At 40.8% G+C, this 14,947-nt stretch overlaps 1 protein-coding gene across 6 annotated transcripts in view; it reads right to left on the bottom strand.

Moving 5' to 3' along the window:
• Positions 1-14,947, bottom strand: part of PTPRG (protein tyrosine phosphatase receptor type G) — a 616,375-nt gene that overhangs the window by 113,276 nt on the left and 488,152 nt on the right. For all 6 annotated transcript variants that reach the window (XM_073350970.1, XM_073350965.1, XM_073350966.1 and 3 more), the window contains exons 9-11: positions 7,181-7,365; positions 4,931-5,039; positions 1,726-1,775 (exon numbers count right to left, since the gene is read on the bottom strand). In XM_073350970.1, coding sequence (XP_073207071.1) covers positions 1,726-1,775; positions 4,931-5,039; positions 7,181-7,365 — 344 coding nt within the window. The remainder of the gene's footprint in view (positions 1-1,725; positions 1,776-4,930; positions 5,040-7,180; positions 7,366-14,947) is intronic.

The raw sequence follows: 14,947 nt of genomic DNA, 5'->3' as shown, positions 1-14,947 counted from the left end.
TTGGCATCATCATCCGTCAAAAGATCTCAACTGAGACCCTGGCTGTGCACCCACACAGGGCAGTACAAGGGCATACAGGGCCTCCTTAGTGCCGGTACCCAACTCACTCTGCCCTCACAACTCACTGGCCAGCAGAGCCGGGGGTGGGGGTGTGAAGAGAGGGAGAGAGCAGCAAGCTGTACCAGAAAAAGGGCTGGCACAGTTTATTTCCCCAATGCAGCTAGAGGGAAGCAGGGGCTGAATTGTGACCCAGAGTTGCAGCTACTCGGGCTGTACTGCAAGGTGATCAGCAACCCTAACATGATCAACTTTGTACACATATGATCTATCCAGAATAAAACCTGGCTAAACGTTTGAAAACCATTAGATGAATTTCGCTTTTACGGTGGCTGCCTGTAGTGGTGATCACCCTAAAGATACTGAAGTTCGCTGATTTGTCCAAAGACACAGAACAATTCTGTGGAAGAGCTGGGATTAGAATTTAGTTCTGTGCTCAGGCCACTGGACCATGCTGCACTTACACTTCATGTTACCAGTTCACTCAACAAAAATAAAGTGGAGGTTATGCTGCAAATGCATTTATGAGGGACAGCAAACATGGGTAACATGGGCACTGATCTGAACCTTCACCCAACCCATAAAATGTCCATGACCCCAAATAATTTTAGAGTTTTAAAAGCTTAGTATATTTAGACATAATACTTCTGCATCCCTGTGCTACTCCTGGTTTCAGCCAGGCCAGGAAGTTGAAATGCTGCAGCAAAACAAGAAAGACTGCTCTCATGTTCTTTCTGACCCAGCTGCAATCACAAAGAAGTGGAGATCTCAAGGGAGAGTCTGTTCTTCTGAGATCTTGAGCTCAAACGTTAAATAAGCATCTGAACTTCTGGATACTTATCAATCTGAACCTCTATAGCTTTGAGAAATGTGCTTTTCTCTGGCATTCGCCGTTAGTCTCAGAGCTGGGCTGAAGAAGTAAAAGTTGGCAGCAGATTTTGTATATCTAGTACATCTCTACATTATCCCTGAAATATGTTAATCATTCTTGTTCAAGGTCTGTGTTACTGGGGTATTACCATTCAGAATGCGACTGAGTGAAACCAGAAACAAAGTACTTAGCCTAACTTCTCTAATTTGAATTCAGTCCCTAAATTTGATTGACATTACAGCACTGTACATAACTATGTTCTTTCAGAACTAAAACAGCATTTTTAAGTAGTGTAAAATATATTCGTTTATTGCACTTTCTGGGTTTTGGAATATGAAATTAGAAGAGCTGTTGAAAGTTCACCTTAGTTAATACTTACAGCCTCAAGTAACATGAAATAAAGAATTAAAATAAATAATTTTCTAAGGCCTAATTTACACAAAAGTAGGTATTTCCACAGTATTGGAAAACTGCAGATGCCACATGCCAAACCACTGCCTGGCTCCTATTGCATGAACCTCTGTTCATTTAGTTATTAAAAGAAATTAAGCATATTCTCAGTCATCATTAGGATTACATATTTTCTCTCCAAAGAAAGCTTACGGAATCATGAAGCTATAAAGCTATTCCATGTGTGGAGACAGGCAATTAAAACTTTTGCTCAGGATTTAAATAAAGTAACACCCTCCCAAATCACTACAGTAGATCTACAACATTACGCTGCCACCTGGTGGGTATTATGGCACAATTTACAACTGCTTTTACATTTGCTGCACTGATTTATGTCTACTACTTACCACTCCTGTTTTAACAATTCTGGTCCCCTCGAATATTCGAGTAGTGTTAGCTGGGAAACAAAGAAGGATAATATTTATGTGGGATATGAAGCTGAAAAAATGCAGTTATTCTTGCTAAACAATTTCTCTGAAATTAAAGGCGTCTAAAAATGTCAAAACCTTGAGAGCCATTGCTACTGATTATTCAACAAAAAAACAACACAGACTCCAACAAGAGACTGCTGAATTGGAATTAATTTGCAAACTGGACACCATTAACTTAGGCTTGAATAAAGACTGGGAGTGGATGTGTCATTACACAAAGTAAAACTATTTCCCCATGTTTATTTCCCCCCTACTGTTCCTCACACGGTCTTGTCAACTGCTGGAAACGGCCCACGATGATTATCACTACAAAAGGTTTTTCCCCTGCTCTTCTGCTGCTCACCTTACCTGATCTCTATCATTACAATGTATGGTAACACCCATTGTTTCATGTTCTGTGTATATAAAATCTCCCCACTGTATTTTCCACTGCATGCATCCGATGAAGTGAGCTGTAGCTCACGAAAACTTATGCTCAAATAAATTTGTTAGTCTCTAAGGCGCCACAAGTCCTCCTGTTCTTATTGCTACTGAGTGTGCCTAGGGATTGCTATAGAGGAAACAGTGGCTGGTGTGTAAGATGGTAACCACAGAGGAGTAAAAAAAATGTCTGAAGTGGCCTGATATGTACAACCAAATCCAAATTCTGGTCCCAACTACTCCAGCGTAAATTGAGAGTCAGGCCAACATTTTCAAGCTAAGGTGCCTGAAGTTATCCATCTAAATCCATATTAGTGCCTAAATATGGATTTACAAGCCTCATGTTAGCTACTCGGCTTTGAAAATGTTGGCCTTTGCCTACTGAGCCATAAAATATATGTTCTTACTCAACCACAAGTTAGGTGAAAATCTATGGCCCAGTTATGCAGCAGGTCAGACCAAATGATCATAATGTCTACTGACCTTAAAACATATTACATCGTTGTTCATCTCAATTTAGGCTGATATAAATGAAATCAGATTCCAGTCCCTGGTATTCAGAATTAATATTAGAGTGGCTAAATTTAAGGAACTGAGTTTGTTGTAAGCAATTATACATCCCTCAGTGACAGTGGGGGAGAAATGCATTCCAGGTTCATTTGTCATGCAACATGCTGTGTATTGTTTGTAATTAGGTACATGTTTATGGTTTGTTTAGAGTGTGTATGTGAGTGAGCAATGTTTCAAAATAAAACTTTAATAAAATACTTTAAAACACTGCCAGCCATCACGAAACAGGGTTTTTCTTATTTTCTTATTTATTTATAATGACTAGTTTATAAAGGGTGAAGGAAATATAAATTGTACGTCATCTGCTAGACAAATTAAATTACATATTAACCATCCCAATGTACTGTCCCGTCCCCCCCACCTCCCCACACACATCCCACCAATCTGAGTGTATCAGTTTAAACTTCTAGATGAATTCAGGCTAGCATTTGCATAAACAACCAAACAATGCCAACAAGCAAGATACAGTGTGATAAAACCTTCTGAGGAGTTATTTTAAAATTTAGATTCTGGAGCCAGTGTAAAATTGAAAGAACTTGCCCTACTTTTTTGGAGGTGGGGGGGAGTGGCTAAGGAGGGAAACACATCACCACCTGCCATTGCCATACTGGTGTGTGTATAGCCTCCATTATAGATCTCTTCATGTAATTGGGAAGCTGTCCAAAAGGCTCTTTTGCCTATAATCAAATGAGTATCATGGTCAAGTTTCCGCGGTTCAGTCTCTTTCACCCTTAGCTTAAAGAGCTGAGATGAAAGGTCCCCAGTACACAAACTTCTGATCCTGTTGGGCACTTAAAACAAAGACCAAAAGTCTCCCCTCAGATCCACAGAGAAGATCCAGGTGCTCAGATACCACAGTGAAGTGTACAGTATACATTTATTAGATACTAGATATGATAAAACCTCCCCCTCCACACTTGGGCTAGATGTGACACTTGCAGTGACAACATAATACTGGAGGTAGGATGATGTCCCGATTTTATAGGGACAGTCCAGATATTCGGGGCTCCGTTTTATATAGGCACCTCTTATCCCCCACCCCCATCTCCATATTTCACACTTGCTATCTGGTCACCCTAACCAGAGACAAAATCGGCACCTTCTGGATCTGAGATGTGAATCGTGACCATTGCCTGACTTTTCATAGACAGTTTCAGCTGTTAAGGATTATCAGATTATCAGAGGTTAGAAACCCCCATATTTCTCCAAAGGTCACCCTTAAAAATGTCTCTGTTAATTTAATGGATAACTTCTGACTCAAGTGACTTAACTCTTTGCTTTTTCTTATGACTTGGATTTATAATTTTTAAAAATTAAGTTGTATTCCTGGTCTCAGACTTATCACACTACTCAGAGTAATTGAAGCAGAAATGTATGAGAGCTGAGAGCTTGACAAACAATTTTTGTCACCAATTTAAACTATCTTGGTTTTGTTGATCAATGACACTGTGTTCAGGAGTAAGAATCTGTGCACATTGTTGTCTTGTAAGGTTGGGCCTTCCTTCATCCCATACAGACACTAACCAGACCTAATCCTTGCTACATGTGGATTACAGTAATTCTTATGATTCACAGCAGTGGGCTATGCTACCTTTGATTTATTTTTTTAATTAGGTAGCTAGAGGCTGATTTTAAATAAGGTTACATATATTTATATTCAGTCAGATTTCTAAAAGGCACTGACAAGCATGCTCTAAACTCAGATACAAAATTTAAACATAATTAAACAAAACAAAACAAACAAATTGGTACAATACCAACAAAGGATTCTCACAGCCATCAAAGCCAAGACCACACTCATCACAAATCTCCTCCTTCTGGAAAACCTGGGCTAATAAAAGGGACTTGCTATACGCTCCGGAGATCATCAAATCCAGGTTCTAAAGGATCACTCAGCGGGAGATGGAAAGTAATTATAGGAGTTGACAACCTATCACTGAGAAGAGTCTGCCAATGAGCCCTTCTCTTTTGAATGAATGTTCTGCTAACCTCAGCAGATCAGAGTTGGAAATTAGCACTGTTTATAACACCCAGACCCCTTGTAATATTATTCCGTGTACGCATTTTGGTCAGCAAAAGAATGTTAAGCAGGCGGAAAAAAATCACAATTTTAAACAGATGTTTTTTTTACCTTGAAAGAGCATTGTCTGGCTAAAGTCACTACGCATGTCATTTCGGCAAACTGCTTGAACTCTGAACAGATAAAGGATGTCAGGTGAGACATGGCTAATGATGGCTTTCTGTTTAAAAGAAATAGATATTATTCAGATTTGCCTCCCCAAAGGGCTCTCCATGATCAATCTGTACAATACAGAGCACTGTGCTAACACAGAACATTTAGGACAAGACTATTTCTAAAGGGCGACATTAACCCCTGTGCAGAGGTCCAGCTGCTGGCCCGCGCATCATGTAAGCTGCTAGACCTTAGCGCGACTTAAGTGGTGCACAGGGCTTGTGCTAGCTCTCTGCACAGGGGAGAATTTCCCCCATGATGCGTTAGTTACCACACTAACACACACGTTTGCGACTCCTCACTGCTCAAAAAACTGCGAGCAGGTTACTTGATCTTTTAAAAATTAAAATAAAAACATGTGGCGGGGGAGAAAAGGGTGTTTTCCATCAACCGGGATATGAACATACAGCTACCAACCACCATAGTATCTAGGCCAGGAGCTTTATTCTGCAGGGAACAGCAGGGATGATTGGGGCAATTTGCTGCATATGGTGCCCCCACATTGAATGGCTGCCCTGGGCTGGGAATCGCCTTCCAGTCCACCATCACCATTACAATGTGAGTATTTGAATATGCACATGGATGCTCTGGAGATGCTGCCAGGCTACCCAGCCATTCATTCACTCTCTGTGTGCTCCCTGATCTCCTTTTTGCCAGCAATTGCTCCTCTCTGGGCCTTGCAGCAGAGGAAGTTAACAGCACTGAGTATCAGTGTAGGTCATTTGCAAGGCCAGTGCACTATCTTCTAGTCTAGTTTCAAATGTCTCAAGCAATTGGACTTCCCAATTTCTTCTGCCACAGTGCAAGTACTTTGACAGTAAATTATATTTCACTGTCAAACGATGTTTTTCTGCCATGCCTCTCTCTTGGCCCTAATCTAAACTTTGGCTGAATCCTTTACCTCCTCCTTTACCCCTTTTCCAGAGCTGGGTTTACTGCCATTCACTTCAAGCTATCACTTCATTGAATTCCCTGCATATTTCGTTATTTTTATATAAAAAAGACACTGTATTTGTGCCCAAATTGTCCCTGCTGTTTAATGTACTCCATTCTCATTACTGATGAAAAAAAATCTCCCTTAAGCATGTGACGTTATGACAAGAGAGAGGTTACAATACATCACAACCTTCATAACCTTGAGTGTCTTTCAATAGATTCCTCTCTGATTTCATGAAGTACATCAATCCCTAATGTGACCTAGATAACAATGTCTAGTGGGGGAAATTGAAAATATAAATGGAAATGAAGTAAAAGAATCTTCATCTGAAAGAGTAAGAGAAGTATTATTCTATAACTGATTGAATGGGCCCAGAGGACTGTGTATTTGAAAAAAAATAACACTCATTAGAAATTTCTCTCAGTGCTCTTGCATTTTCATGTGCATATACAATTACTGATTTCCTTATTCCAGAGACTTCCTTTGATTAACAATAAACGGAGGCCTTTCAAACCTGAATATATAACTTTGATTTTATATGCAAAGAATGTTAAAGACTAGTACAGTATTTGCTTCCACTTGGACAAGAATGACAAACAGATCCAATCGTAAATGGAGCTGGTGGATTGGTATTTTCCACATTCACCTGAACTGTTCTGCCCTTCCCTCTATTATCTCACCAGCAGAGAAATCTATGTGGAAAAGGCACACTTCCTTTTTTCCACTGCAGCCTGGGCCACTGCATCCCCAGCTCCCAGGCCGGGATCTTGCAAACCCTACCAGGGACAGTCCCAATAGTCTTCAATGGGCTATGCACAGTGGGAAGCACTAGTCCAGTAACAGATTTTGCATGATCAGTCCTTACTGTGAAAACAGCAAGTTGCACATAAGCCAAAAAGGTTTTCAGAGTGAGTGGAGCTGGTTCCCAAGCCAGCTAGTTTTCAACAGTCGTATATAAAAAAATACCTGCCTACCCATTTCCCTTTGTGCCCACCATGTGAACGATAAATTAACCCTCTGGTATACTGGGTGATGTGCTACATAGAATTCAACTAGCAAGGAATATGTGAAAAGCAATCCACTGCGATTTACAAAAATAACCCTTCATTTCAATATAACAAATGTTTTTGTACCCCACCTTCTCCTATTGAGGAAAGTACAGTGTAAGGCTAGCTTAAGACTAAGGTCAATTGCTGATGCTGTAGTTTTACCAGGTCCTTGTCACTGTCCTTGGTGAAAGTCTTCTCTTTTTCATCTTCATTTTTAGCCCAGCTGTAGGAGATCATGTAGTTCATAACGGGAGGGTGGTAGATGATCTCTGGTTGGTTCCAAGTTACTAGCAAAGCTGTTCTGTTCACAGGCTGCACTTTCATGTTGACCGGGGGAGTACTGCAAACTAAACAAAAGGGATCAGATATGAAGCTCTCCTGAAGAACAGAGAGAAACTGAATAGGAGAATAATTGCATTTAACATTAAAAAGCCAGATTTTTGACACACTTACCCAAGCTCTATAATATCTTACTCTATGTTACACTGAAACCAATGGGATTTTAACCACTTGCAGTTGCTTTCCTGTGCCAAGTGCAGGAAAAGGATAACAGACAATAGGGCCCATTACGTCTGTGGCTTTGGGCAAGTTGCTTAGGCCCAATTATTTATTTTACAAATGAGCACAAAATCTTCACTCCCCGGATGGGCCTACAAAGCCCGCCCTCTGCACGTTGAGAGTTCTGCACACCCACAAGTGCTCAGTGCACTTTTAAACCGTTGGGTCTTAATTTCCCTGTGCAACTTTCCTGTATTATAATTGCCTGATGCCTAAAATGGGAGCAATAATTCTTCCCTGCCTCACACGGTGCTGGGAGAATTAGCTAACGTTTGCTAAACACTTTGAAGATCCAATGCCCTATATCAGATCTAAGAGTTATTACTGGGACACTATATGGTTTCTTTTTTATGCCCAGTAGTGCATAATAAACTAAGGATATTTTATACTCTTCTTCACCTGCTTTGCAGGGAAACATAGACATTGCTTGTCATTCAAATGTCACAAAAGGAAGAAAGGGCATGTCAGTAACCAGGCACATAGCTCTTTGGCTGATGCTTCCTAGCTGGTTTCTGGGAGGAACGCTGTGTGGAACTGACAGGTTTCAGAGTAGCAGCCCTGTTAGTCTGTATTCGCAAAAAGAAAAGGAGTACTTCTGGCACCTTAGAGACTAACAAATTTATTTGAGCATGCTCAGGGGTCGCAGAGCATGCTCAAATAAATTGGTTAGTCTCTAAGGTGCCACAAGTACTCCTTTTCTTTGTGTGGAACTGTTGACTGACTCCTGCTGCCTCGCTCTGGAAGCTGTGGCTTTCTAATCCCACCTCAGATATAAAGAAGGTAGAAGTTGCTCTCTGGCCAGAGTGTGCTAGGATTTGAGGGGGGAATGTCCAGGAGGGAAACCCTAGGAATGGCCTAGCTTGAGCTGAACTGCTCATTATTTCAGCTGCCTACAAAAGAGGAGGACGGGGTATGGGCACTGACCCTGGGTATGCTCTATGCTGGTATGCACTCAAGAGCTCAGCCCATTCAGGATAACTCAAAAAAATATTGGTCTAATAACTGAAATGTAAAGGCGTATGAATGGAGAACACTAGATGGCACTAATATGCTGTCTATAAAGTACATACTGGTCTCCCGCTATAAGGGCTATATATTTTCCCAAGCTTTTAAAAGAGTCGTGATTAAAATATATAATTCAGGACAAATTCTCACACCCTCTTTCCAAATATAACCCTTGAGCCACAAAGAATTGCATGCTACAGTACCTCAATACACTCAGCAGGGACTAAGGATCTGGCCTTTGCTGACAGGAAAGGCTCAGGGTGTCACCCAGACCACTAAGTCTGTGCACTGTTTCCAATATTATCCTTCCCACTTCCACTTTCCACAACAAGTGAAAACACACCCATCTTAACTTGGCTCCCTGAGCGTACACATACAAACAATTGACTCCTGAAGAATCGCAGTTGCACTGGGGAGAAAATGAAGTCTATTTCCAGCTCTGGGTTTCCTGTCTGGCCATGTCACGTGCTGCTGCATCACCAAACACCCGTGCTTTATCCAGAAAAACATGCTGCAAATGGCTAAACACGTGCATCTCCAGTATTTCCAGTGTGATGGACCTGTTAAATGTATCCTGTGCATTTGTCACCCTCGCTTTATAACAAACGGGTGCAAAATGAGAGAACAGAATCTTCTTGTCTTTGCGAGATACGCTTGTGAAGCAATTGATGTGTAGCAGTAGACTTTCCCCCTGCAAAAGAAACTGGCAAGTCAAACTCGTGGCCGTTTCAAGTGTAATTTACCTATTTGCAAATGTCCTGATTACTCTGAACGGAGGTGGCCAAAACTGCAGCCTACCACCGGCAATGACACTTCCAGAAACCCCAATTAGGACACCACTAAGTCACTGTTCCCAAGAAACAGCTCCTCTCTCTCACCCTTGGCCTCTGTCTCTCTCCTCTGAGCGTACTGCCTGTTTCTCTCTCCTACTTGTGCTCTGTTCTTTCAACACTTAGCCCTACAGCGTGAGCCAGTGGCTGCATGGGGCTCATGTTCCGTCTACCTAGTGTGGGCTAGTTTAGGTGGGGGCCGAGGCATTAACTTTCCCTTTTTGCAGCACAGGCACCTCCGGTAGGTTTGACTCTATCCAGTGTCCAATGGAGCCATCTAGTTCTCTCCAGAGAAAAAGAGAGCACTTAACCCATACAGTCCCCTTGACGATACTTGCTTTATCGTTCCATTCCATTCAAAGTCTTTTGGAACTGGGGGCAAGCTTAGACCTTGGGAGCTTGTGTCAATCAGCAGCAAACACACTATCCAGTTAAGTAGTGGCTAGTCTCAAAAGAAGCCCATCCAGGCCTCCTTGGAGTTTGTTTTACTGCAGCAAGGATTGATTTAAAAAGCAATTCTCCAGTAATCATCACAGGAGACATAAAATAAAGGGACAACAGCCTGAATAGGCCCCAAATACTTGTAATGTCCCTCTAGCTTTTGTTGACTCCTCATTTAGAGACTTGTGCCTAAGAGCCTGACAGTGATCCTGCAGCCACTCTGTGTACAGAGCTGACATTGTTTCCAATGTTGTGAACCTGAACCCTGATCCAGTTAAGCATAGTGCGTGGCTGTAATCGCTCTAATGCCATTGCTGATTTCACTAACACATGTGATAAAAGACTCCGCTGGATCGGGCCATGGAATGGTTGGAAGATCAGGGTCCAGGCCCGCTATAAGGATACTGAATCCATAATGCTGCTATTTCACAGTAAAGAATATTCACAAAGTTTATGATTTAATAGGACTTTGTTCCAATTATTCTGGGGCACAAGGGAAGAATGTGTTATGATTATGTACTAACTAGCATTTTCTATTCAGCTTCTATTTTGAGGGTTTCTGGATTGATGAATGGGCAAAACAGGATTTTTCCCCCTTCTTGTTTACAAAATGAAACATATGGTTTATTAATTTAACCAAACCTGTTCAGGAAACAATGGAATCAAAAACATTTCATCTGATAATTCAATCTGATGATTTAATTAGAACAGAACATAATAATGTAACAAGTGTCTGAAAGGAGAGAAAAAGTACATGATTTGACTGTTTATAAAACTATCTGCATTTTCTAGAGAGCCAATTTTCCTTTCCATATTGTGCGTGTCTTGGATTTTAGGAAGGAGAAGATTCACAGATTCTGGGTTTTTTTAAACCATATTTTAGGATGCTAAAGAGCCCTTACTGATTTTGCAAAGTGTAAAGCTGAAGGACAAATACAAATACAGAGAGGAGATGGGGAAAAATGTTTGTATGTTACTCTGCATTGAAACAGAATACATGGAAAAGAAACAAGATTTTTTCAGGCTAAATGAGCAAACAAGCCAGTGAATTGATGATTTCTTTAAAAAAAGCCATTTGACATTGAAATAACAGATCTCAGCTGTTTTAAGAGAAAATATTACCATGCCTTTCCTTCAAATTCAGCCATAATTATGATTTATATTACCATAGCACCCAAGAGCCACAGTCATGGCATCCGATGAAGTGAGCTGTAGCTCACGAAAGCTCATGCTCAAATAAATTGGTTAGTCTCTAAGGTGCCACAAGTACTCCTGTTCTTCTTGCGGATACAGACTAACACGGCTGCTCCTCTGAAACCAGTCATGGACTGGGATCCCATTGTGCTAGGCGCCGTACTGACACAGAAGAAAAGATGTGTCCCATCCCATAGATCTTACAATCCAAGTATAAGACAAGAGACAGACAGACAGACGGGGAAGGCAAAGTAACAATGAGACAATATTGGTCAGCATGATAGGCAGTGATAAAGAGAGTATTAGGTCTTGGAATTGTTACAACACAAAACCACCACAGCCAGTCCTCATTTCAGGACAAATGTATCCTATATGGCTCCCAGCAAAGTAGTACCTGAGCACCTGACAGTCTATAATGCAACACCCCTCACAAAACCCCATGAAGTAGGCTGTGTTATTATTCACAGTTTACAGAAGGGGAACGGAGGCGCAGAGAGGCTAAGTGATGTGCCCGAGGTTACATGGGAAGTCTGTGGTGAAGCCGGGAATCAAAGTCATGTCTTCCAAGTTCTCGGCTATTACCCTAACTGGACCATCTCTTCCTCTCTGGGCTGGTGCAACAAGAACAAACAGAAATAGTGTCTGCCTTCTGTGTCCCCTGCAAAAGGGCAGTAGGAGGAGGATGACGGGGAGTCGCTCTAAGGGAAGGAGCTGTGAGTGCACTTGGCTGCTCTGAACTAAAACACTGTGCAACCTCAGCTGACGTCTAGAGCTGATGGCAGCATTTGTGGTGGTTTCCTGGGGACTAGACACAGCCTCTACACTGCAGATCATGGCCCCCCTGAGAAAAATGAGGTTTACGGCTGGCCTCCTTCCCCTAGCTTTCACTGAACTATGGAGAGATCCTGCTTTCCCCTTTCACTCTCAGGGGGAGTTCTGTAAATGTCCTCTGTCCACCCTTGCACACCACCACAGCAAAGCACAACACAGTCATATGCTTAATCTACAGCACCAGCCAGGTCAGCCACACAACAGAGAATTATTTCCTTCATATTAAAAGCATTCAAATGGTCTGGAACAAATACAATTAATGTAACATCTCCACACTCATCTCTCCCTTCATTTGATTTCTGTGTTGTATTTGGCTATGCAACCTCTCTGGGACTTTCCTTACTAAATCCCCATAGAGCCTAATCCAGAGGTCATGGCAGCCCTCCTCTGTAACTCTGAAGATGCACCTGATTTAGCAGGAATAAGGCACTGATGTAAGACATACCTATGACTAACTATATAATATACGTGGTCACGCAGTGTGCTAGAAAGGTTTTAGCAGACGAAGTTTGGAATAGGCACCTTATTCACAGGTAGTGACATATGAAGTTCTACCCTGATAAAATTTCTATGCCACACTGCACCAGCCTGCATTTTGCTTACGATAGCCGTGTTACTGAAAAGCTATTTAAGGAATGTTTTAAAACTTGCATTGAGTTTATTTCTTGTATCGCTTCCTCTTGTAAAGCCAGATGCCTTATACTTTGTCTTGGTGGAATTTGATTTTTATAATTTTGTCAGATAATATAAAAGTTTATTTTTAAGCATTTGTTTTTATTGATTTCAGTTTTCAGAGCCCCCCCGATTTTTATAATTTAATTTTTCGCAGTTGGGGAAAGTTAGGGTGTGTGTGTCAGACAATGAGGAGGTCAGAGAATTTAATGACAGTAGATGCTGAGATTCAAAAAGTTAAACTTTATGACCATTAAAACACAAATTGTCAACACTGCGTGTCAAAATATAGAAAGCAAATAGTCTTAAACTCCAATAAGCTCTCAAGCAGCGTTTTTCTTACTTTGCCTGTCTGTAAATTTGGATCATCATCACTGGAATTTTTTTTCTCAGTTTTTGTGTGTACAATGAAATTGAGGGTTATAGACTTTTCATGATAAAAATCGAATCCTTCCAAGCCTACTTGTACTATGAATCCAACAGTACAGGGCTGAGAGAGATCCATCAAAACCTAGAAATGTTCTAAGTTAGCTTTTCTATGCATAAAAATGTCACCACTATTATTTCTGGATGTACTGTGTCCTCTTTTGGGAAGCTGGGAATCTCCTCCTTCCCAAAGGCATAAATCGCGGTTTCTATTGCTGCAGAACTGGGACATATTGCATGTTAAAGTCATGACATTTTTGTGCACAGAAAAGCCAGGGCTGGTGAAGAACGCAATCTTGCCTGTGCAAGGAAGGAGAGTCCTTGGGCAAGGGGACTTTTGAAGGAAATTCACAAGTGGATGGAGGAAAGGAGACATTTCTGAATCAAAATGATTTTAAAAACCCGGAGTGCATCAAAGCTGCTCAGAGGTTTGGTATGTTAGAATAAATCCTGCGGAGATGGATTAGCGGGCAGAGACCAAATGAAGTGCTACAAGACAAGGAATACATTTATTTTTCACATGGCTCTGCCGTTTAGAACCTAAATATTACCTCATCCTAAGTGGCATATTATACACGTGACTATCAATAGATACATGACTACTTGTCTGTTACCGAATCACTGATAACTCGGAAGAAAATCATCTTGAATGCTTATGGATCAATGTCCTAACAGATAAAGCACAAGATGGGGTATTAGTTGGTGTCTGCTACAGGCCACAAAATCATATTAGGGATCAGCATGACCAGCACATTATGCACCTGGCTACACTGTGTAGGAGAAATACAGTGTGATCACTGGGGACTTCAATTTGAGTGACGTATGCTGGAAGGCTCATGCTGCCAGTACTAAACATCATTGGAATTCCTAAACATCAGAGATGATAATTTCCTACCTTAAGAAGTGTGCAACTAACATGACAGAATTCTATATTAGGCCTCATCTTGACAGATAAAGAGGAACTGATCACAGAACTAAAAAATAATGGTAAGTTAGGTACGAGTATCATGACTTGATCAAATTTAAATGTGCAAACAGAATTAAGTCCAGACCAGTTTTATATATATATAAATATATGCATATATATACACATGTATAGATACACACACACACACACATGCTTTAAAAGGGCCAATTTCACAAAGCAGAAAACAACTATGAGCCAAATCATCTGGGAGGAAGAATTTAGTCAGTAAAATGCGAATGATTTTGGAATATTTTATTGGATGCCCCAAAACCACCATTGAGGAAGAAGGCCATACTACTTGGTTTAGTGGAGAAGTGAAGATAGTCGATACAAAATTAAAAAATAATATACAGCAAATGGAAGAAAAGGGAAGTTGATAGCAATGAATATAGGTCAGAAGCTAAGAACTGTAGAAAATTGATAATCGAAGCAAAGGGGCAAGGAGAAATCTATGACTGGCAGAGTTAAGAACAATAAGAAGGAGTTTTTAAAAATATATTAGGAACAAATATTAGGAATATTAGGAACAAAAAGAACCCAACAATGGTATTGGTCCATTACTAGGTGGAAATGGTAGAATTATCAATAATAATGCGGAAAAGACAGAAGTGTTCAATAAATATTTCTGTTCTGTATTTGGGGGAAAACAAATGACATAGTCATAGCATATGATAACACTTTTTCCATCCCACTATTATTCCTGGAGGATGAAAAATAGCAGCTACTAAAGTTACACATGTTAAAATCAGCAGATTAAGATGACTTGCATTCAAAAGCTTTAAAAGAGTTGGCCAAGGAGCTTGCTGGACCATTAATGCTGATGTTCAATAAGCCTTGGAACACTGGGGAAGTTCCCAAAGACTGGTAGAAAACTAATGTTGTGCCAATATTTAAAAAGGGTAAACAGGATGACCTGGGTAATTAGAAGCCTGTCAGTCTGACATCGATCCCAGGCAAGATAATGAAGTGGCTGAAACGGAACTTGATTAATAAAGAATTAAAGAA

The sequence above is a fragment of the Lepidochelys kempii genome, chromosome 7, assembly GCF_965140285.1.
Source record: "Lepidochelys kempii isolate rLepKem1 chromosome 7, rLepKem1.hap1, whole genome shotgun sequence".
In the NCBI taxonomy this organism is placed as follows: Eukaryota; Metazoa; Chordata; order Testudines; family Cheloniidae; genus Lepidochelys; species Lepidochelys kempii.
Note: the sequence above shows the minus strand (reverse complement) of the source record. Positions and strands in the feature narration are given on the sequence as shown.